Raw genomic sequence first — 21,375 nt, 5'->3', positions numbered from 1 at the left:
AAATACATATATATATATATATATATATATATAATAAAAATAAAAACAATACAAAACTGAGTGGTCACTGAAGTAAAAACTGGGCTTGAGACTCACATTAGTTTACAAAAGCTAGGCTTGCACAAGGAAATAATATTAAAACCACTCTGTCAATCATCCACCATGAGCAGCCAAAGGAGGTAGAATTATTGAAATACAGGAAAGAGGAAAGAGTCCTGGACATTCAAAATTAATCTAGGTAGAGACACCTCAAAAAGGGCAGAAAAATTATGCATATTCTTTGAAAGAAATCCACACAGAGAACAATGAATGTTTGTAAAAGATGACCAATCATTTTACAGTGGCAACAAATGATAATTGTAACAGAAAACATTTATTTTCATCATGTTTTAAAACCAGAAACCATGAAGTGTTTTATGTCATACAGTCATTGTCAAAGACTATATCTAATAAACACAAACTTCCTGGATCCAAGGTCAGAGCATAAAAGTGAGAAAACTTGTACCCACCCAAAAGGCTGGATGACATTCTTGTATAAAAGCACAAACAGATATCGTTCAGTCAGTATCAGAGAGTACCGGATGTACAGTACAAGAGTTCAACCTTAAGTCTTCTGTTGAAGTGATCATTTTGGGAGCCCTCATCTCTGCATCATGATGAATTTGCTTGTGGGACTTTGCATTGTGGCACTCCTGCCATCAGCACAGGTACGACTTATTTGTCGTATTATATATACAGCATTTAGTGTATTTCCTCCAAAATAACTGTCGTTTATTGTTTACTTGTTTATTTTATTACGGAAGATTTATTAAGGCCTTTTATGACAAAAACATAAATGATAAGCTACACACAATGGTAGAGATACTGTATGTATGGTAAACTGACTACTCCTTTTTTTTCTACTTGCCAATCCTCAATCATTTGCCTATATTTTAGAAGTCACTACAGAGATACCACAAATCAGTTACTTATTGAGTTAAAGACAATGAAATTTTAGTACGTACAGACAAGATTGGGGGAAAAAAAAGATAGTCTATTATTATTACAATTATTATCATTATCATCATCATCCATCCATTTTCCATAGCGCTTATCCTCATGAGGGCTGCGGGCGTGCTGGAGCCCATCCCAGCTATCTTTGGGTGAAAGGCGGGGTACACCCTGAACTGGTTGCTAGCCAATGGCAGGGCTGTATGTATGTACATACAAACAACCATTCGCACTCACATTCACACCTACAGATAATTTAGAGTCTTCAATTGACCTACAATGTATGTTTTGGGGTCTGGGAGGAAACAGAAGTCCCCGGAGAAAACCCACGCAGGCACGGGGACAACATGCAAACTCCACACAGGCGAGGCTGGATTTGAACCCGGGTCCTCAGAACTGTGAGGCAGATGTGCTATCCAGTCAATCACTGTGCCGCCCTATTATTGTTATTGTTATTATTACTATTATTAAAATAGGTCCAAATACATAGCTATACAGAAATTTAAACTACATATTACTTTTACTATTTTGTCGGTCAAGTTGACGTGTTTGAAAACCTAGAATTAAAAAAAAGGGTTAAACCTATTCTGGCGGCCTAATTTGTTTTACTTTTCTTTTGTATAACAATTTTTTAAATTACATTTGGGTTTCCTTGTCATACTTTCATTGAACATTGTTGTGAAGAAACAAACACAACAGGGGGGGGGGGGTTAAAATACAGTTGAAGCTTGAACTAGAAAGTGACCTGCCATAATGAGAAGTAGCTATTATTTCTTAGTTCAAACTCACAGAACCCGGTGGACCACTTGAACGTTTTATTTATCATTGTCGTATGTTGGTTATAACATGCACTTGCGACTTATTTATTTTTGTTTGGCTTTCCCCCCCCCCCCCTTTACGGTCTATAATCTCTATTAACCACTTAACTTTTAACAAAAGAGCATTGTTGCTCTGGCTCATGTTCATTCATATTGTGATTTCTTTCTTCTCCTTTTTTTTTTTTTGCTTTTATTTTGTGATGTTTGTGCTCATGCCCGATTGTCCTGTATGTCTAATGGATAAAATATTATTTCAGACAGAAAACAAGATTATGTTTTAAGAGATATGTGCAATCGAAGGGCCTCAAAAACGAAATTAACAATACCCCTTGAAGGGCTCGTTGAAGTCTAAAGAATCATAGGTTTGTTGAACCAAAGTCTCGCCATTGTTGAACAGGCTCAAAGAAGCACAACTTCCAAGACCACACCTGGAACAACCATGAATACTCCAGTGGCAGCCACCTCGATTGTAACTACGTCACCACCAACCAAGAGCCCTAAGACCTTAACTACTGGGTCTGCGATCACCACCAAAATGGTCACCTCCACCATTGCCGTAACATCAACAACCACCCCAAAACCACTCTCTCCCTCCACTACCTCCAGTCCAAACGTTTCTCCTACTAGCACAGCTACAACCACCACGGCGACGAGCACACCTACTACAGTCAAGACCTCCATGGCGACGAGCACACCTACTACAGTCAAGACCTCCATGGCGACGAGCAAACCTACGACAGTCAAGACCTCCATGGCGACGAGCAAACCTACGACAGTCAAAACCACCGAGGCGACGAGCAAACCTACTGCTATCAAGACCTCCATGGCAACAACGATGCCTCCGACCACAATGTCCATCAAAACGACAACCGCACACAACAGAGGAAGCGGAGTAGCAGAGTCGCTACTGTTGCTCGGGGTTTCGCTCATTCTCAATGTCGTCTGCCAATGAACAAAAAGCAAAACCTGCCTGGGTGACTTTTATAATAATAAGGTTTAAAGTTTCTCGGGAAACCAAGATGAAATAATAGCCGAGTTTGTTATTATGCGTGTCACACTGTGTCATTTAGAACAGCTATACTTAATAGTTTAGCAGTGGTGTTTTTTTTTTTTTTTTTAAACAATTTAATAGAAAACTTGTGTCATCTGCTTATCTGGAGGAGAATTGCCTCCTGTCCCTAATTTTAGACAAAAAGAACATATCAAATGCCAAAGGAAACGCTTTTATTTTTTGTTCATATGACACACGCTGAATACAGGTGCATCTCAATTAGAATATGGAGGAAAATGCAATTTATTTTAGTAGTTCAATTCCAAAACTCAAACTCATACAGTATTATATAGATTCACTACAGAGGTAATCTTTTTCAATGTATTTTATATTTTTGGGTAATCATGATGATTATATTTTACAACAAAAGCAACAGCAAGAACAAAAAAATCACAAATGCAAGAAAGTTGAAAATTCGCAAAATAAGAAAGAATCAAAATTATTTTTGATATGGAAATTAGGTAGGAATTGGCCTTATGAAAAGTATTTTCATATTTTATGTGCTTATTGAATCTGAGTTTCACTTTTGCATGAACTACTGAAATATATTAACTTTTATATAATATGACAATTTATTGAGACGCTCCTGTCGATATGTATGTTTGCACTGTCTCTTTGTTGTTATAGCGTGGCCGTGGATATTTTTGTTGTGACCAGCTTGCATATGATCTCAGATTTTCAACACTGCATATCTACAACTATTACTTAAAATACACTCTTCGCAAACTGTGAAACTACTGTATTCACGTTCAATAAAATTTAATCAAAGCATTGATTGCCAAATGAATGAAACATTAACAGCTGAGCAAAGTAATGGAAAATGCAGATGGAGAAAGACTGAAGCTTGTATAACTAACTTGACGAATAAATAACCATTTTTTCATGGTGAAATGGATTGTTTACTTCCTCTACCCACATGCAAAGCGTCTACTGTAAATGAAATTCAGATCAGAGACACAGTTCCATATTGCAAACTTTTTTTCCCCAAATACTTTTGTGACATAAGCTGTACATAGATTGAAATGGTTTTATTACTAACACATGACCAAGCTGCATTGATATATTTATTAGTACTGCATTAAATGGAGAAGAGATGACAACAATCACAATCCCACACAAAGTCAGTGAGTCATGTTACTTGCACCAAATATATGTGAACATTAATAAAACATGTATTGCTCCAGTTTAATCTTCAGATCGGCAGATGGCCAACAGAGCTTCTAAATGATCTCCCTTGAAATAGTTCTGTTGGGGGGAAATGGAATGTTTGTCAAAAATCTTAATTCATAAAAACAATTACTATCAAATTATAATATACATGTTATAACAAAGCATTTAATATTTTCAACAAATTGTTTGGACTTCAGTTTCATATTCACTTTTGTACTTGGATGGTTTCCCCTCCAACATTTTACATTGGACCCGCCCTTTTCCTTCTGTTTCAGCCAATCAGCTCTCACTCTGCTTATTAGGCCTGAGTCTGTTTAGCTTAGACAATAATGACTGTGTGTTTGTGTATACCTGCAGGGTTGTGTAGAGAGAAGTGCCTGTCAGTTTAAGGAAGGCTACTCTGATACAAAGTAGATCTTCCTCACTGTGGGACACCATGATGCCTTGCACTATCGGGGCCTGTTAAAAGGAAATATTTGATATTGACGATTATGCAGCTGACAACAATAGGCAGCTGTATCCCATATCCCTTTAAAGGTGGCAATAATTGTACCTGTATACTGTAGTACCTGGGTTTCTAAAATGCTTTTTTTAAAATAAAGGAAAGCATTTGTGAGGGACACTCGACAATATATAATTGCAGACTAAAAATGAGCCAAATGAGGAAGGCTAGCATTTGAGACCTAAAGTCTTGGGCCCGCTGCACACCACGCGATGCGGCCGAACTCTACTTGGAATGGACCATCTAAATAAAATAACAGTTGGCAACTCACACCTGTACATTGAGCGATTTGATGTATGGATGCATTGCGACGTTAAACGGTGAGCCTGTATAGGCTTTTCAGGAGGCGCATACAGTATATTGTACTTTAACACTTTTATTAAACCATAAAGAGATCAGAGTAACAGTCAAGGAAGAAGTACGTTGCTACAGAGAGAGGATGTGGGTGAGAATAAAAGTGAAGAGTGGATATATATTGAGAGTCGGGTTGCCACCAGTCCCATAAAAGACGGAACCTTATTTTTGCCTTTAAATGTCGCGTTCCATATTTGTTCCGTATTTCATATCTTCCCGTAAAAGTACATTGACTGAATTTCATAGCTGTTGTGAACGTAGATAAAGTATATGCTTCTCCTTCACCCATTCATACACATAGACACACTAGCGCTATACAGCGCTTTTCAAGGCACTCAAAGATGCTTTACAATTGCACACATTATTCATTCACTCCACAGTCACATCTTGTGGTGGTAAGCTACCTGTGTAGCCACAGCTGTCCTGGGGTAGTATGACAGAAGCATGGCAGCCATTCTGCGCCGATGGCCCCTCTCACCACCACCAAACATACAACCACATTCATTCATATAACACTGCTATAGGCAGCCCATTCCACAGGGGTCGGGATGCCGCGGCGGGCGTCCCTTATTTTCATTTGTGAAAGGTGGCAACCCTAATTGAGAAGCTCAGCTCACTCCCAGTCACTTGAACGTACGGCAATTTTATTAAGACACCTGGGACCTGTTTTAAGTTTTGAAATTGTCTCAACTCTGTCGCCCCCCACCCCCAAGAGGGCTCCCATAGTTAACAACCTCAGTCCAATCCTTCTTCAAAAGACACTTACTGATTTTATATTTTTAAAAAAACACAAAAAAAAAAACCTCTTACCTTCATGCCAGTTAATCTTTTGGCAAGGTACATGCCAGGATTTTGAATGCACTCCACTGTTATGACACAAATAAGAAGAGTTGCGATATTTATGCCGACATACAAGATAAACCGACAACACACATCGATAATGACAATTACCTAAAACACTCAAACCCAAACGAATCTCCCCGGAGAAGCTTTTCTCCAGAACTGGAATCACCATCTGTCCACTCTCCAGCTCAAGTCCCATCAGCACTGTCAGTAATTTACAAAGTCATCACACTGGAAACGCAATAGCAAGCCATCACGAAACAAAAGCCATCTGTTCGCATTTTGGACTTCACCTCTGTTAAGATGGTTTGAATCTCTTGAGGTGAGAATATCAATCCAAGGAGCCACGTCAGCTTTTTTTCCATTTAGTGATGCAGCGAGAGACTGCAAGAAAGTGTAATAAAAAAAATCATTTCTGCTTGACAGATTTAGGAAGACAATTTGCTTGGTTCAAAATGAAATAATTGCCACCTGGGTACAGGGATTTAGTGTAAAGCATATCAAACATTAAGTTTCATTTCAGTGTAATCAAATAGTTTTGCCTGATTACCATGCCTTTGATATGGCATGTTTGATTTACAAACTGTTAGTAACAAAAGCTGACAAAGTAACATTTAAAAAAAATACCTCAACGTCCCTTTGAACTAAACCTGCAACATCTTCTTTCTATTGGAGAGGAAAAACATTTTAAAACCTAGTTAAAATACATTAATTTAATGATATGCCCTGTTTTAAAGAAGCATTGCAAGTTCAGTTATGACTGTTGGTATAGAATCTGGAACCTCTTCAAATTGTTTTTTTACTTCTCCCAAATCTCGCTGAATCATCTTCAAACTTTCAGGTCTCGTCCTTGTCAGTGCCAGTATCCCATAGAATTTTAGGAACATTTTCAAACTCCCTTTCTAGGATTAATACCACTGATTCTGACTCTCTAGTAATTTATAATCGTAGAACAGGAGTAAAAAAAAAAAAAAAAAAAAAAAAAAATCTAATTAATGTTTTGGCTCTATTGCTTGCATGGTGCCATCTTTTGCGTTTATGTTCACTAAATATGAATAAAGGCCACGAGTAACCAAATTACATTAATAAGAGCCACTATAAGCTTAGCAAAGTCTCCACTGGTTTCTCCTTTCGCTTCCTTCTCCAGGTCCTTTTTATACACTGAAAATAAAAAAAAGCAGTAACACAATTTTGAGCTTAAAATATGGCTACATTTAATTTAATTTTGATTTAATGGCTACAATGCACAAAAAAGCAAGGGTTTTGCGCTTACTTTCTTTGTACGCAGAACTGATGTCCCGAAGCTCCTTACTTGATCTTGTACACAGAATCTCCAGTAGTGTTTCCTCGTCCGTGCCTAAACCCTACACAAACGTGGACAATCTATAGTTCCCAGGATTTGAACTGCAATGGTGTATACTTTTGTAAGACAGGCATAACAAAAACATAAACCGCCATGGCCTGCTGCAGGCGATGAGCCTCATGCTGCAGAGGAGGCATCATTAGTTCCAGCATGAGCGCCTCCAGATCTCCAGACAGAACCTTTTTCATGCCAGCTATCAGGTCCTGTATAAAAAAAAGCAAGCATTAAAAGTGATTCTGAATAAAAGACCGTTGGGCTTTGAGAAGTGCAATATTAAGTTTTATAAGGTTTTCAATTGATGATCAGATAATCTTGTCTGTTCGTCAGATTATGAGGTTGAATCTTTAACTGTGCTGGAAGGATGTAAAAAAAAAAAAAAAAAAAAAAAAATTAAAATGGAAATGGGACTTAACTTGAACCTTGCAGTACACCACAGGTAATATTAAGGGTACATTACAAGGACCAGAAAAACATCTTTGGACATTAAGATAAAAACCTTTCAAGCACATGACATACCTAGAGATAATACAAAAGGCTTTAAAGGGGACACATTATCGAAAATTTACTTTTTAATGGTTATATACAAATAGTTGGGTCTTTGGAATGCCTGCCCACCCATCAAAAGTGTGGATAAAACAACCTAGTAAATCTTCTGTTATCTGCCTGAGGAGGCCCTTCTGCACTTCCTCCCCTCCGTTACATAACACGGGGAGCAATTTACATAATAACTCACACAGGGTTTCTCTGACACGATACGCTAGGCTGGGTAAAAATCAATAATTTGGAAGAGTCTGACATGCTATCACACCCACATCCCCCACAGGTGTGACACCCCTGCTATTGTGTCTAAGTCAAAAGCGAAGCAGAGCTGCATTCAGTTTTGGTGTCTGCGCAGATTAGCATTAGCTAAGAGCGCTAGCTTCTCATAAGGGGCACATATTTGATTGCTCGGTGAAGTTGTCGACCGGGAGGCAATAGTTTGGTTGTGGGGGGTTGATGTGTTGATGGGCAATATATACTATACACACAATGTAGTGTATGAAATACTGCAAGCATTTTTAAAAATATTTTCTAAATGGGCACAGCACCCCCATCAACCTATCTCCTGGGTTCAATCAACCACTCAAACCGCTCCGCCATGTTAACATGGTGATTCAGCTATATGTAATTCAATTTAGTGGCAACTGAAACGCTACAACAGAAGAATGTGATGGTTCACTGTCAAATTACTTTAGTTTATACTGAACAGTTAAACTCCCTCTCTAAACAAAGGTGTGTTGAAGAGACATTCGAATAGTGTTTGATCAGCAAACAGTTCAAAGTTACAAATGAGCAAACGTCATCTCTGGTTTGTCTTTAGGAATACAGTGTTATTGTAACATGGAAGTACTTAAAAACGACACAGCGATGGACATATCTCCACGTAAATGTGTTTTTCCTTACCTGTTGTGTTGCCTCTTTAAATGTTTTGGCAATGGCCTGTCTCTGAGCATTGCTGCGATTTGTTAGGATTCTCACAAGTGTAGTTGCATCTATGGCGATAACACAATAGGGTTGGAAATATAGGCAGCAAAAGAACAGAAAAGAATGCACATGCCTCGCAAAGGATTTCATACAATACGAAAGTCTACTGCACGATTACCTTTCTTCTCCAGTGCCTCGTGGATCTGTTTTACATCTCTTTGTGGGTGGAAATTTGAGTAAGGTCGCACCGTTCCAAGGGTACCCCAACACATTGTCTATGTGAGAAACAAAGATCTGACCATGAATTCTGTCTGTTATAAGCCCAAACGTTAGAACGGAAAGGAACATGTTATTTATTCATCACAATCTAGTGCTCCAAACCAAGCCAGGAACAGCATCAAGCACTGCAGGTAAAACAAGTTTACATTCATTAAAAAGCCTTTTATTTATTTATTTTTTAAGGTCAGTTCTCAGGGTTCTGTACCAGAGGGTATTATGGGCAAGACACTTTAGTAATAATTAATAACAGCAGGCTACGAGGAGGTTTTACTGCATTTATAAGTGCCACCTGAAAAAAAACAAAAAAACAACTTGGAGCATTTGGCGGTGACAGAAAGAAGAAAGGTCAATGTGTACTTACGTGAGACTCAAAGTACTGCAGGTCCATTGCTTTAGTTCAAATGTCTAAAGACAAGTGAGTAAATTGAGGTAAATTAACCTATGCATACAAAAACATAACTTCACTGCAAATAAACAATTATAGAGAACAAGTAAACTTTGGGATAACAAATTTTTCCACCTGCGCTGTGGTCTGTTATGTAGAGGTGTGTAGTCAGTAGTGGACTACTTTTTCTTTTCTTTCTTTATTTTTTTCCAACCTTAAATTACCAGCCTTATCACACCCCGCCCCACCTCCTGCACTCATCTGGCCAACCAGATTAACATTGTAGATTGACAGATTATGGCAACCTAACTGTTTGAATTCCTTGCAATTGATATTACTAAATGACCATTACATATCTATTTTGGTTCAAACCTGGTCAGATCATATAATCACATTACTTGCCTGAGGGGAAAACATCCTCATAAAACTAATATTTTCTCACAGGATTTTTTGTTGTTGTTAGCAAAACCTGGAAAAAAGAACTACAGAGCTAAGTCCTCACATAACCATATGAAACCATAGAAGCATACTATTCTTCTTAGGGACTTTTAATATTTCCGAGGCAGACTCCATGTATCACCTGCAGAGGCAGAAATGAAATCCAACACCTTGGTGGTTATTACAAACAAAGCTGACAAGGGTCAGGTTATTTCCCAAGTTCACGTCTCTTATCTTCAACCTGAGAAACCAACGTATAAAATGCCTTTCATAAGTTTTCTAGTGTCTGTTATTTTGTTTTAAATGTCGAGGGTGTTTCAACAGGGAAGAGAAATACAGCATTTGATATATATATATATATATATATATACTGGATGAAGTGCAGGGTGGGGAGGATAGCTAATGTAAATATTTAAAGAGCTGCACAAGAAAAACAATGTTCAATAGAGTGGAAGAATGAGTTTCACAGTAGCATTTTTTCTTTATAAATAGTAGTACAAAACAACGACCACAACTTAGTTTTTTTGCTTTGACAATGTTTATATTTTATTAGCATTTTAAAACCACACCCTCTTTAATATATTATGACTTTAGTATCAAAGACCAACATACAGTTTATGCAGGTATCATTTACTTTCTCTCTCGCTCTATATATAAATTTCTTTCTAACAATTTCACAAAAATGACTACAAACAGATATTCGCATCCCACACACTGACATACAATATACTGCATAGAGAAGAGGAACACCCTAAACATTCAATACATTATAAAAATAGCTTTAAAATATCTTTGCATACCATACATTCTTTGGCGATTTTCATGAATGGTCCATTTTAAGCATTAGTTGACTGTATATTTAAATAAAAAAAATGGAGTGTGCGATTGTAAACGGCAAGCCTCAAAAAAGTGGGTCAGAGTTTTACCTCCACAAAATATGCGTGAATGAATCTTCCTATACTCTGTATAATACATAAAAAAATATAGAATATTGTTGGAGGAGCATTGTAACCTTATATGTTGTCTATATGATGACAATGAGTTATGGGTTAATTTAATAAGGCAGTTATGCACAGGATTGTTTCTGGTTCTAACAATTTGGGGCAATATCCTGATAATGTGATTGGAAACTTTGCCGAAGTGAGCAAGATGTCTGTGACGGCTTAATTAATCATTACAATCTCCCAATGTTGACTTAACCTCTCGTCACTCTCCGGCATAATCACCACATGCTCCTTGTCATAGCTTTGGCCACCTGAAATTACATTTAAAAAAAAAAAAAATGGTAACTAAAAAAAAATAATAATAAAAATAAAAAATGCAACTACGTAAACTTCCAAGTCATCTGTTCATACCTTTGACATCAATGACCATTCCAGGGAAAGTAATGCTGCGGAGTTGTCCTCTCATCTGGGCCGTCCAAGTCTGAGAAGGCTGCCGGGTCTCGCTCCATAAAACCAATTTGGCTGCTGGCTCAATATTGCCCATCACTTGAAGGCTCATGGTTGGGGAAAGCTACACACAACCAACCGCAAAATATTGGTGAAGGTCTACTCTCTACTTACTCAACATAACGGCATCACATTCTTTTTTTTAAAAAACATTATTTCAAGTGATATGTTGACGTGATTACCTTATTCTTGATTAGTCCATCCTGATAGAACCATATGTCACTCATGGGCTCCACATCTGGCGTGACCACCACCCGTCCAGATTTCATCTCCTCCACCCCACCCTGGATGGACATGTAGTGCTGGCTGTCTGTATTTCTGATGCGGAAAAAGTGGCGCTTCTGCAAAACATTACAACATTGTACTGTAAATACACAGAATACATTTTTGTCAGTAAAAAGCACATACAAAAGATCCCCTTTTGGTAAAACTGAGTCAAGAACTTCTTTTCACATTTTATTTTTCTATGGATATTTCTGTCAACAACATGTACAAGTGTGATAGTCAATATGTTAGGCGTAACTATTACTTGTGGACAGACCTGTCGGACTGGATACATTGAGCCAACAGTCTGCACAGAGCTGAACTTGGGCCAGTTAGTAATTTCGATGGGCTCCAAAAGGAACTGGCGCCCCCTATAGTGGCTGAACTCACATAGCACCCAGCTGGAAAAGAAAAAAAAGACAAAATGTTGTGATCAGATTATTGACGTTAGACATTAAAAGGTTTATCGGACCCGAAAGTTAAAATGTTGAATGATATCACATTTGTTATGTCAAACAAAATCAATGTTTCAACTTTATTTCAAATTATATTTTTTTTATCGCCATAAGTTAAATAACTTGTAAATACATGAATGTGAATGTTGCAAAATATCAGACTTTTTTTTTTTTAATTCAAAAATATGTTATAAGTTGGATGTAACAAAACTTCATACAATTTAAAAAAAAAGCTTTTTGCTCTGTCACCAAGCTTAGATTTTGATTTTTTTCTCTCTTTTTTTTAAACATTTAAACGTAACTGCTAAAATGTGATTGTTTTCATAAACCAGAGGTGAAGTGGCCCAACTCTTTCTTCCATTTTCTCTTTGTAGGCCTGTGTGGAAAAAGCTGTAACATCCCTGCCTTAAAGCACATTAGCTGTGCATACTGCTCCTTTCCTCAAACACATACACAGAAACTTACTAGCCACTGTTAACTCTGACTGAGAGAATGTGGTCATTGAAGCCCTCCGCCACCATGCTGACAAGCTCAGAGTCTGTTGTGATCTCCCTTCCCTCGAGACCTTCCAGCCCAAACAAGGAGATGGAGGGAACTGAGAAGCTCTGCACACAGCGAAAGATGGAGCTTAAGAGCCAGGCAAGAAAGGATCAAATGAATGTTTGTGTGTACATTTATCCCACCAGTGTCACAGCCTTGACGGAGCGGATGAAAGTGCTCGGTGTGCAGCCCATGCTTATTAATGTGCTATAGCGTCCTTCCGATAAGACATACATGGTCCCTGTGAAGTCTTTATTCTCATAGAGAACCCAGCTGAAAAATAGCCGATGATTTTCATTTTAGACATCACAGATATTGGGCACAAACTGATTCTTTCTTTCTGCACATAGTGATGGGTTTAAAATCTCTCACCTTCCTCCAACAATTCTGCAGGACTTGGTCTGGAATTCTTCTGTTATGGCATCCTGTTTATAGTTGAAAATAAGGCACTTTCCCTTGTATTCTGGCTCCGAGTACAATAGTATCTGAGAAAGGCAAATCGAGATGCAGGAAACGTGGTTGGATACAAACATGTATAGCGCAGATGTCAAACTGGTGGCCCGGGGGCCAGATCCGGCCCGCCACATCATTTTATGTGGCCCGTGAAAGCAAATCAAAATTGCTCATTGTGTTCTGGTGTAATACTATTGAGCCATTTGCAAGCAATTTTTGGTTACCAATCCCCCTTTGAAAAGAAATGTAATAGTTGAAAAACATGTTTTTATAGGCTTCTGATTTCAAAACTGGTTATTCATCAATGTGTTCCATATACTGTAGGTAATTACAGTATATGAGGTAATCTTTCATTGATATGGGTTCACAGTCATAGCGGCCTTCCGAGCGAAGTCATAACTACGATGTGGCCCGTGACAAAAATGAGTTTGACACCCCTGATGTATACTATCAGATTTGATGACGTTTGCATGCACAGGCTCAGTAACTCCTGTTTACAAACTAGGGATGGTAGTAACTAAGAGGCAAAAATGAAACAAAAATACTGTAACAATGATTACAACTATTTTCTTTTCATAAATGTATTTAAATGAACGGTGCAGCATAGAAAACTAAATTGAATATATTGTAACATACAAACATGATTACAAAATATGACCGCCCCAATATACATATATACAGTATTTCCACCAAATTAAGGCTCTTTTATTTAAGCAACAAAAGACATTTTCTAGAATTGTGTCCCAAAAGATTAACCCTCTTTTTATTCTGAGAGTAGTTTTCCAATTCCAATTCCATTGCTCAAAAAATATTTGACATTAAATGATAAAGCTGTATTGAATAGTTTCATCAAGTTTTTGTTTGTATTGTCATCAAACGTTAAGAACAAACTAATGTTTTATTTGTGGGGGTTTTTTCCCCTCAAGAAGCCATTAAACACAAGTTGAAAAACTAAAACCCTCACCTCATTCCTGGTCCTGTTACCATCAGTTGGAGCCTAAAAGCCAACCAAGTAAAACAAATCTTCATCACTGCACTACACTTTCATACAAAAGAAAATATATAATTTTCAGCTTCTCTGTGGCCTCACCAAACGAACTGGCTGCACAGAACAGATGCGAGTGTCACGGGAACCCCAGTCGGCACAATTACTATAGAAGCCTTTCTCCAAGATGTACTGGTTACCAGAAAAGTCCACATGGGAGTAGGCTACCCACCTGGTAGGTGGCAAGTCAACCGTTTTATTAAATGATCATTTTATGGTTGTTCTACAACACGAGTAGAGTACTTTTATTATCGACTTACACGCCACTGAATACTTGGATGGAACGGGTGTTAATCTTGTAGTCAAACAGCTCAACATCTGGAATGGCCTCGGTCACCTCGAAGGTGTTCTCCTCTTGGGCGGGGGCACCCTCCTCATCCTCCGGCTGCTCGAACATCACCATTAAGGGTTCGCTCAAGTCCTACAGAAACATAGGATGGACATCGATCAAATGTACTGTGTTCCCCTGCTGTTTGCCGCTGCGAGTAATTGACAGAGCTGTAGCGTGATCACGGCGTCAATTTTTTTCCTTTGTCCACAATTTTACAGTTGTAAAGTTGTGTAAGGTTCCAACTAAAGTATTTAGCTGTAAATGTATGTATTGTATGTTTGGAAAGCAGCTACATCATTACTAAAATCATTTACATTTCTTAACAAATAACCATTTTATATTCAAATCACACTCGTTTTCTTTTGTAACCCAACCCATGTATGCTGATATTAAGTTAAAGTTATGCGGAAGTTACATTCATTTAAGTACAGTATTTTAAAAAAAAATACATGTAAACGTGCATGCCTGTTGTTATGCTTTGCTTTTATTTGAACGTTTCCATTGCATTTTACAATTATATTGAAAAAAAAAAAATCACCTCTTTAGTTTGTTGTAGACTTCATATTCACAGTAAAATATTTTGCAGTCATAACTTGAGTCACTCTCAATGTTTATTCCATACGAAGCTACAGAAGGCATCTACATCATGCATGGTCCAGTGCTACTAATAGAAAAGTTTTTATAGAGCCCTGTGTTTGAATTTAAATTTTTTTTTTCAATTAATGTGTTTTATGCATGTATTTATTTTATTTAAATTGGCGATTGCATTTTTTAAGTGAAATGTTTTAATTTATTATGTTACTAAGTAAGTGTTTGCTTAAAGTTTACAATTCCTAAGAGGAAATAAACATTTAAATATACGTGCACTTTAAATGTAACATGACATATAGCATCAAAAATAAATATTTCAAAACTGTTAAAATGTAGTCTTAATAATTAGTGTATTTCTACTTCTTACTGAATTGATATCGGAGTAAAATAAAAATCAATATACAATCGAATCGAATTGCAACCCTAAAGAAAAGAGGATAGGTTCCCAAAGAGTCTGCAAATAAGCGAATGGCAAACTGCGAATATGCAGACTCTTACATAATCCCTTTCAATTGTAAGAGGACAGTTTCATCAAGGGTAACATCCGTAATATATCGTCATGGAAAACAATACAACCACCTTAAAGACTATTAAGATGAACTCATTAAACATTAAGACTCAACTAAACTTACAAAAAAATAAACATCCCTTCCAACTCACAGCTTGTAGGACCCTAACGGAGCGTAGCTCTGAGTTTGAGCCTCCCCAAACTCTCCAGTCGTGGTAATCGTCCTCCTCCAGCAGGTACTGGTTTCCTCGAAATCCCTCCTTCTCATAGCCCACCCAGCTACATCAACACACACACACACACGCACACACGCAGGTTAAAAATATGTAGAAATGTATTGTGATGATGATGATGATAATGAATGATTCACAATATGAGGCTCACAAACATTTTACAGCAGCACTCACATTCCTCCGTGCACTTTGAGGGAGCCCACACTGTACATGAAGGCACCCTGCTGCCTGTCTACTCGTGTCATGAAATCTTTCATGTTAGTGGTGAGGATCCTTGATTTGCCAGTGAAGTACGACCTTTCGTAAATCTCAATCTGCAGACAAATAGTGGAAAGTCACAGCGTGGTAAAGTTCTTTGGATCCCGTCTTTAAATTAAGGTCCTGTAAGTTCTGATGCTTTTATTTGTGTTGCTGGTGGATCTGTTTCTTTTCTGAGCTTCAATTTTAAGCCATTCGTCTTTCAACTTTGAGAGTTTAAACAACAATCCCATAGATGTGAACGACTATTTCTATGAATATGCCAAGGTTAAATGTATGCTTGATTAGCACATTTGTATTTATAATGGCACAGGTATGTAACGCTCCTATTTCATATAACAGCTTTGAAATCTAAATACAGAAATACAACACTACATATTCAATTCCTAATCAAAATAAACAAACAAAACAAAAAACGTATTTACTACACCTTCATAGAAAGTGAAGAAAAATGTTAGATTTTGTTGCATCAAGTCGATTGATTTGTGGCACCTTTGACTTGGTATTCCAGTCAAGAACAATAGGATTTGCTTACATTTCACAATTTTCCTGCATTTCTTGATTTTACCCCAGGAACAGGATTTTTTTTATATATATTTTTTTAATGTCACCCCACCAATTCCCAATTGAGATTAAAATTCAGGGATTGGGTTGGCCTCTCTGTAATGCTAATCTTGTTGGTCTGGAACCTACTGTACACACTGCTGTTATTCTGAACACAACTGTACACTTTTCTTGTGTTTCGCAACTGATCTACATCACTTTTGGGTGAATATTTATCTTTATTGAAGAAATATACTCTCTCTTTTTAAACATTTTAAAATAATTCCGACCTACAATGGGTGACATGGTACATGTTTAGGTCATATCACTAGCTAAGGGCATCTTCAGACAAAGTTCTAACACTGTACTCTATTTTTCTCCCTGGTTTACTGTAGTTGCATTTATACATTACATTTTACATATATTAATAATAGTACCAATCCCTAGAAATTCATAGCAGATGCAATAGTTGCTGTGCGAGTGCTTTGTTACCTTTGGTTCACTTATATTTTCCACTCTTGGTTCCCCCTTTGAGGAAAAAAAATGGAATGATAATTAGTGCTGACCATACTTTTTAAAATACATTTAAAACATATGTAGACTTGTATGTATGTGTCACTTACTACTTTGAGTGGATGCAATGATCCCACATATGGCTGTTCCACACCCCAGGATGCAGGATTGGAATATCCCCCGACCTCCAACACGCGCGGTACGCCCTCGAAGAACGGCTTTGCAAATACGAGCCACCTGTTTAAAATCATAAATTCAACTAAAATCATCACCCTGCAACACATGACTTCCATTATTGTACAAAATAGCCCATTGTCAATGCTCACAGCCCAGCATTAATGATAATAGAGTTAGCCTTGATGGGGAATCCAAAAATTCTAGCGTCTTCTGATGTATCTCTGAAGATGACCTTCTTGCCCTCAGCGTTCTCCTCTGGGAAGAGACTGATTTCAGGGACACTGTAGTCCTGTGGAGTGAGAGATTGGAATAGGAGATTAAGTCAATCACACACAGCATTAACCTCTTACTCAAAGTGGATATACAAAAGAATACCTTACTCAATATATGTTCAGTATTTAGGGAGCAGCTGAATATTCAAAATTACATTGTAAACACGCCAACTAGAATTTTTCAATCCATTATTCCAATACACTAAAGGCCGCTGGCGGCACGGTGGTATACTGGTTAGAGCGTCTGCCTCACAGTTCTGAGGACCGGGGTTCAATCCCCGGCCCCGCCTGTGCGGAGTTTGCATGTTCTCCCCGTGCCTGCGTGGGTTTTCTCCGGGCACTCCGGTTTCCTCCCACATCCCAAAAACATGCGTGGTAGGTTAATTGACAACTCTAAATTGCCCGTAGGTGTGAATGCGAGTGCGAATGGCTGTTTGTTTGTATGTGCCCTGCAATTGGCTGTCAACCATTTCAGGGTGTACCCCGCCTCCTGCCCGATGATAGCTGGGATAGGCTCCAGCACGCCCGCGCCCCGAGTGAGGAGAAGCGGCTAAGAAAACGGATGGATGGATGGATAAAGGCCGCTTTCAGTTCCCCAGCTCACCCGTGGAGAAGAGGTTCACCTCACCACTAGAGGTCAGTACATCCAACACATGAGCACCCAAAGACACACTGAACACCTGATTGCAGCATTTCTCATTTGCTAAATGGGTCTGTCTGAACCAAATGCTCAGGGCCCTGACACCATTAAATGAATTTGTCACCCTTTTGCTAGAACGTTAAGCACTTTTCACCCAGTTAGACACAACTTGCAAACATATTCTCACCCACTAAAACACATTTTGCACTGTGACGCGCTTGTGTTGTATAGTGGTAAACAAAGGTAGCAAAAGGGAAACTTAATGAATGCACAGGTGTAAGAAACCAATATTGAGCATTTCATGAAGCCCTTGTTGTTGAAGTTTCACAATGGATACAGAGGGAGAGGCAGAGTAAGAGGAGGCCAAGGAGGAAGAGGAGAGAGAGGATGTATCAGACAAAGAGCAATCATTTCACCCTAGTCAGGAAAAGCGGTACAGAAAAATGGATGGATGGATATGGGCAACTGCCATTGTTGTAGCATGTTCATGTCCACAGTTTGACAGTGAGGGAAGTGGGAGTGCAGATTTGCTGTCTTCAACATAGTTCGAATTATTTAATTCTACATAACAATATGGGAAAAAACATTTTCTGTTGCTTCATTGAATCAATATATCAAGTGTCGACATGTTATTGGAATCAACACATGTAGTAATGACCCAATGTAAATGATAAGTAGGGAAAACAATCACTGAAAATAAAATATCATTGCGATTTACTTCATGCATTACAGGTAGGTTACTATTTTAACTTATATACAGGTATTTTTTTAAAGATGTGGTTATTTGCAGCCATCAGTGTGTGAATGAGGATACTATATACTGTATATATGTTCAACAATATTTATGAGGTCAAAACAAAAAAAAGGGGGGGGGGGCGTGACTCTTCCTCTTACCCTGACTGCTCTTCGAACAGAACCAATGATGAACCCCCTGGCTGGTTTCGTTTTCATCTGTCCCTCGTTTGTTTCTCCATTCGTTTCACCCTCCTGCTCTTCAGCGACTTTCTGTCCATTCATCTGCTGCTCCCCCTCCTCCTCTGTTTTCTGAAAAGGGCAGGTGAGCTCGATATCTCCCTCATCTAGGGCGATCTTCTCTCCTTTAAAGTTGCGCTTCTCATACAGCACCCATCTAAAGAGGAGGCGGTGCCTGTCAGCTTCATATGAAAGTTCTTGACCCTAATTGATTTAGCAGAATAGACCTTCAGAGGTTACTTCGGTTTATCAGTGTGAACAATCTTTGCAAAACCTTCCACACTGTCAGTGTCAGTGCGTGTTTGTAGCTATCATGTGGGTGTGTTAACTATTTAAGGCATGTTTTATGTCTCCAGATAAGTGCTACAAAAAGTATTCCGACACAAGCTGAGCACACCCGGAAATAAGGGCTTAGTTAGACAAAATATCCACATAAGAAAGAGGGTGTGGACTTGACGTCTGCCTTTACTGATTTCCATTTTAACAGACAATGCAATTTGCATTTGGAATGAGGAAAAGATTGACAAGATAATGTTTGTTAGCTGATATACATAGAGACACACATCAGTGGTATTTATTTACATGCATAAGAAGTAATTCTATTTCTAAGTGTTTGTCTGTTTGGTCTCATTTTTGAAAATCATTTTATTGTCCAGTTTGTTTGCATTGCTTATTTCCAGCTCCTGGAAATGAAAAGAATGCTGTACACAGATATTCTACATACCCTCCTCTGAGCACCCTGATGGAGATAGTCTCCTGCAGCTCCCAAGACGTGGCGTCAACAACATCACTACGAAGCTCGATCCGCTGGCCACACATCCCTGGCCGGTCAAAAATATACATCTGCACAAAAAACACACAGCAATTACAATAACAGTTTTGCTACTTTTATGTTCAGAGGGTGAAATGCATGGCAGGATGTCAAAATGTCGACGTCCACTTTTGCAAATGTACAGTGCCTGTATACCTACGCTGCAAAAAGTCAAAATCTCATCAAGAATATTTGTCAAAACCAACATGGTTGCACTTAAAATCACACTTATCACCTAATAACATCACAAAATAACTTTTCACTTGTTTCAAATGCCACTGGAGGAAGTTTTTTTTTTTCTACTTCAAGTAAAAATGGGCTTGAAACAAATGAACATTTTCGAAAAACAAAGGACTTTTTATGTGACGGGTCTTATTTTAAGTGTAATCAGATCTGTTTTCACTAGAAATAAGACAACGTTTCTTGGTAAGATTTGAGGTTTTTGCAGTGTAGATATTAAAATATGTGCTATACCTTACTATCCCTTGAATACAAAGCACAACCTAAATCTATGACTGGGTTGGTAGGTTTTTTGTTTAATTACAAGACATTGTCATGGAGAGCTGTAGCAAATTCCTTAAACTGTTCAAAATAGAATCTATATCCCAGTATACGTAAATGTTCCCATAATTCCCTTTTGTAAATCAAATCAAATAAGCTATCAAAGTATGAAGTGATGTTTTGGGACAAGGATTGTTTTGTTTTTCAGTTTGAGTAGACTTTGCAAAGGCAAGATAACTCATTTGAGGTGGGGGGGGGGAATGAAGTTCCTGAATACTTTAAATGAGACTACGAAAATACTTTAAAAAAAAGTTTATATCTACTGCATAACTATGTCTGGTCCTCCCAAGTCAAATACCTTCCCTCCTTGGGCCCCATCACTTCAACGGACTGAAAATCTAAAAATCTTCATCGCATTTCTCCCACTTATGCCCCCCGCACTTCTTCTTTGTCTTAGCCAGTTATCCACTGGAGAACAAAACAGACAGGAGTGTATTTGACTGTTTCAATTCCACAGTAGAAGCTTTTTGAGTGATGGCACAAATTGGTTTGAGCTCAAGTTTAGCATCTCAAGCAGATTTCATCTTAAAATGTAGAGTGACTCACCTTTCCGGGACGAGGGTTGAGCTTTCCGTGTTCCTTTTCTTTCGTGAGCTATGGACAAAATATATATATATATTATTAAAATACATTTAAACATGGTCGATTATATCAACAACGATCAAGATAGCGCCCTCTTCTTGCGTGTAATTCACATTAAATCAAAGTGTAGATACATGAACATTTATTACTGTCAAGTACTCGAGTTCTAACCAACATGTGGTAATATGTGATCAGTTCGAAGGATTTTTCTTGTGCATCACAACAATACATGAAGGGGATGAAAGCAGAAAGAAAGGCTTGCTCTGCCTAGTAGTGAAGTTAGTACATTTCTCTTTCACCACCCCTTTATCACTTCAACTTACTCTAAGGTCAGCTACAAATAAATATATACAATTCCAATTATCAGTATTAATAACCGAGAACCTTGGGCACAGATATTAAACAAGCAGTATGATTCCCAAATATCCAATCCAACTTTAATGGTTAGGCACTTAAAAAGCACGCACAGTGTACCAAAGTGCTGCATGAAGCAACAAATACATAACAGAGAGAGAGGT

The 21,375-nt window shown here is 38.1% G+C and overlaps 3 protein-coding genes across 5 annotated transcripts in view; 1 reads left to right on the top strand and 2 right to left on the bottom strand.

Annotated features, from left to right (window-relative positions):
* Nucleotides 1–582: 582 nt before the first annotated feature.
* Nucleotides 583–3,750, top strand: LOC133395873 (integumentary mucin C.1-like). Its single transcript, XM_061665141.1, has 2 exons — nucleotides 583–707; nucleotides 2,206–3,750. Exons 1-2 carry the CDS (start codon nucleotides 654–656, stop codon nucleotides 2,758–2,760), a joined length of 609 nt encoding a protein of 202 aa, XP_061521125.1. The 5' UTR covers nucleotides 583–653; the 3' UTR covers nucleotides 2,761–3,750.
* Nucleotides 3,751–3,903: 153 nt separating this feature from the next.
* On the bottom strand, nucleotides 3,904–9,450 carry anxa14 (annexin A14). 3 transcript variants are annotated; one of them, XM_061665011.1, is made up of 13 exons: nucleotides 9,355–9,450; nucleotides 9,196–9,273; nucleotides 8,734–8,830; nucleotides 8,535–8,623; nucleotides 7,181–7,294; nucleotides 7,002–7,092; nucleotides 6,810–6,889; nucleotides 6,356–6,394; nucleotides 6,022–6,112; nucleotides 5,837–5,932; nucleotides 5,696–5,751; nucleotides 4,381–4,488; nucleotides 3,904–4,104 (listed from the first exon to the last, which is right to left on the bottom strand). In XM_061665011.1, exons 2-13 carry the CDS (start codon nucleotides 9,220–9,222, stop codon nucleotides 4,045–4,047), a joined length of 948 nt encoding a protein of 315 aa, XP_061520995.1. In that variant the 5' UTR covers nucleotides 9,223–9,273; nucleotides 9,355–9,450; the 3' UTR covers nucleotides 3,904–4,044. The 3 variants fall into 3 exon arrangements, with proteins under 3 accessions (XP_061520995.1, XP_061520993.1, XP_061520996.1); XM_061665009.1 differs by having other exon boundaries at nucleotides 9,196–9,239; XM_061665012.1 differs by lacking the exon at nucleotides 4,381–4,488 and having other exon boundaries at nucleotides 9,196–9,239.
* Nucleotides 9,451–10,189: 739 nt separating this feature from the next.
* LOC133395631 (uncharacterized) overlaps nucleotides 10,190–21,375 on the bottom strand; it is a 39,312-nt gene continuing 28,126 nt past the window's right edge. Inside the window, exons 8-25 of the mRNA XM_061664708.1 lie at nucleotides 20,822–20,869; nucleotides 19,628–19,746; nucleotides 18,826–19,060; nucleotides 17,169–17,308; nucleotides 16,953–17,079; nucleotides 16,822–16,857; nucleotides 15,703–15,842; nucleotides 15,448–15,574; nucleotides 14,126–14,286; nucleotides 13,911–14,037; nucleotides 13,785–13,817; nucleotides 12,740–12,852; nucleotides 12,511–12,640; nucleotides 12,293–12,432; nucleotides 11,650–11,773; nucleotides 11,291–11,449; nucleotides 11,013–11,172; nucleotides 10,190–10,912 (exon numbers count right to left, since the gene is read on the bottom strand). Of these exons, the coding sequence (XP_061520692.1) occupies nucleotides 10,821–10,912; nucleotides 11,013–11,172; nucleotides 11,291–11,449; nucleotides 11,650–11,773; nucleotides 12,293–12,432; nucleotides 12,511–12,640; nucleotides 12,740–12,852; nucleotides 13,785–13,817; nucleotides 13,911–14,037; nucleotides 14,126–14,286; nucleotides 15,448–15,574; nucleotides 15,703–15,842; nucleotides 16,822–16,857; nucleotides 16,953–17,079; nucleotides 17,169–17,308; nucleotides 18,826–19,060; nucleotides 19,628–19,746; nucleotides 20,822–20,869 (2,211 nt within the window). The 3' untranslated portion in view covers nucleotides 10,190–10,820. The remainder of the gene's footprint in view (nucleotides 10,913–11,012; nucleotides 11,173–11,290; nucleotides 11,450–11,649; nucleotides 11,774–12,292; nucleotides 12,433–12,510; nucleotides 12,641–12,739; nucleotides 12,853–13,784; nucleotides 13,818–13,910; nucleotides 14,038–14,125; nucleotides 14,287–15,447; nucleotides 15,575–15,702; nucleotides 15,843–16,821; nucleotides 16,858–16,952; nucleotides 17,080–17,168; nucleotides 17,309–18,825; nucleotides 19,061–19,627; nucleotides 19,747–20,821; nucleotides 20,870–21,375) is intronic.

Source organism: Phycodurus eques, chromosome 20 (genome assembly GCF_024500275.1).
Source record: "Phycodurus eques isolate BA_2022a chromosome 20, UOR_Pequ_1.1, whole genome shotgun sequence".
In the NCBI taxonomy this organism is placed as follows: domain Eukaryota; kingdom Metazoa; phylum Chordata; class Actinopteri; order Syngnathiformes; family Syngnathidae; genus Phycodurus; species Phycodurus eques.
Note: the sequence above shows the minus strand (reverse complement) of the source record. Positions and strands in the feature narration are given on the sequence as shown.

Excerpts from the sequence above, each read along its gene's own strand:
- LOC133395873 (XM_061665141.1), top strand. The coding sequence starts at position 654 with ATGATGAATTTGCTTGTGGGACTTTGCATTGTGGCACTCCTGCCATCA. Across the intron at positions 708-2,205 it reads CACTCCTGCCATCAGCACAG|GCTCAAAGAAGCACAACTTC; the intron begins GTACGACTTATT and ends ATTGTTGAACAG.
- anxa14 (XM_061665011.1), bottom strand. The coding sequence starts at position 9,222 with ATGGACCTGCAGTACTTTGAGTCTCAC. Across the intron at positions 6,395-6,809 it reads TTATAGTGGCTCTTATTAAT|AAAGAAGATGTTGCAGGTTT; the intron begins GTAATTTGGTTA and ends CCTCTCCAATAG. Across the intron at positions 5,933-6,021 it reads TTCAAACCATCTTAACAGAG|TGCTGATGGGACTTGAGCTG; the intron begins GTGAAGTCCAAA and ends AATTACTGACAG.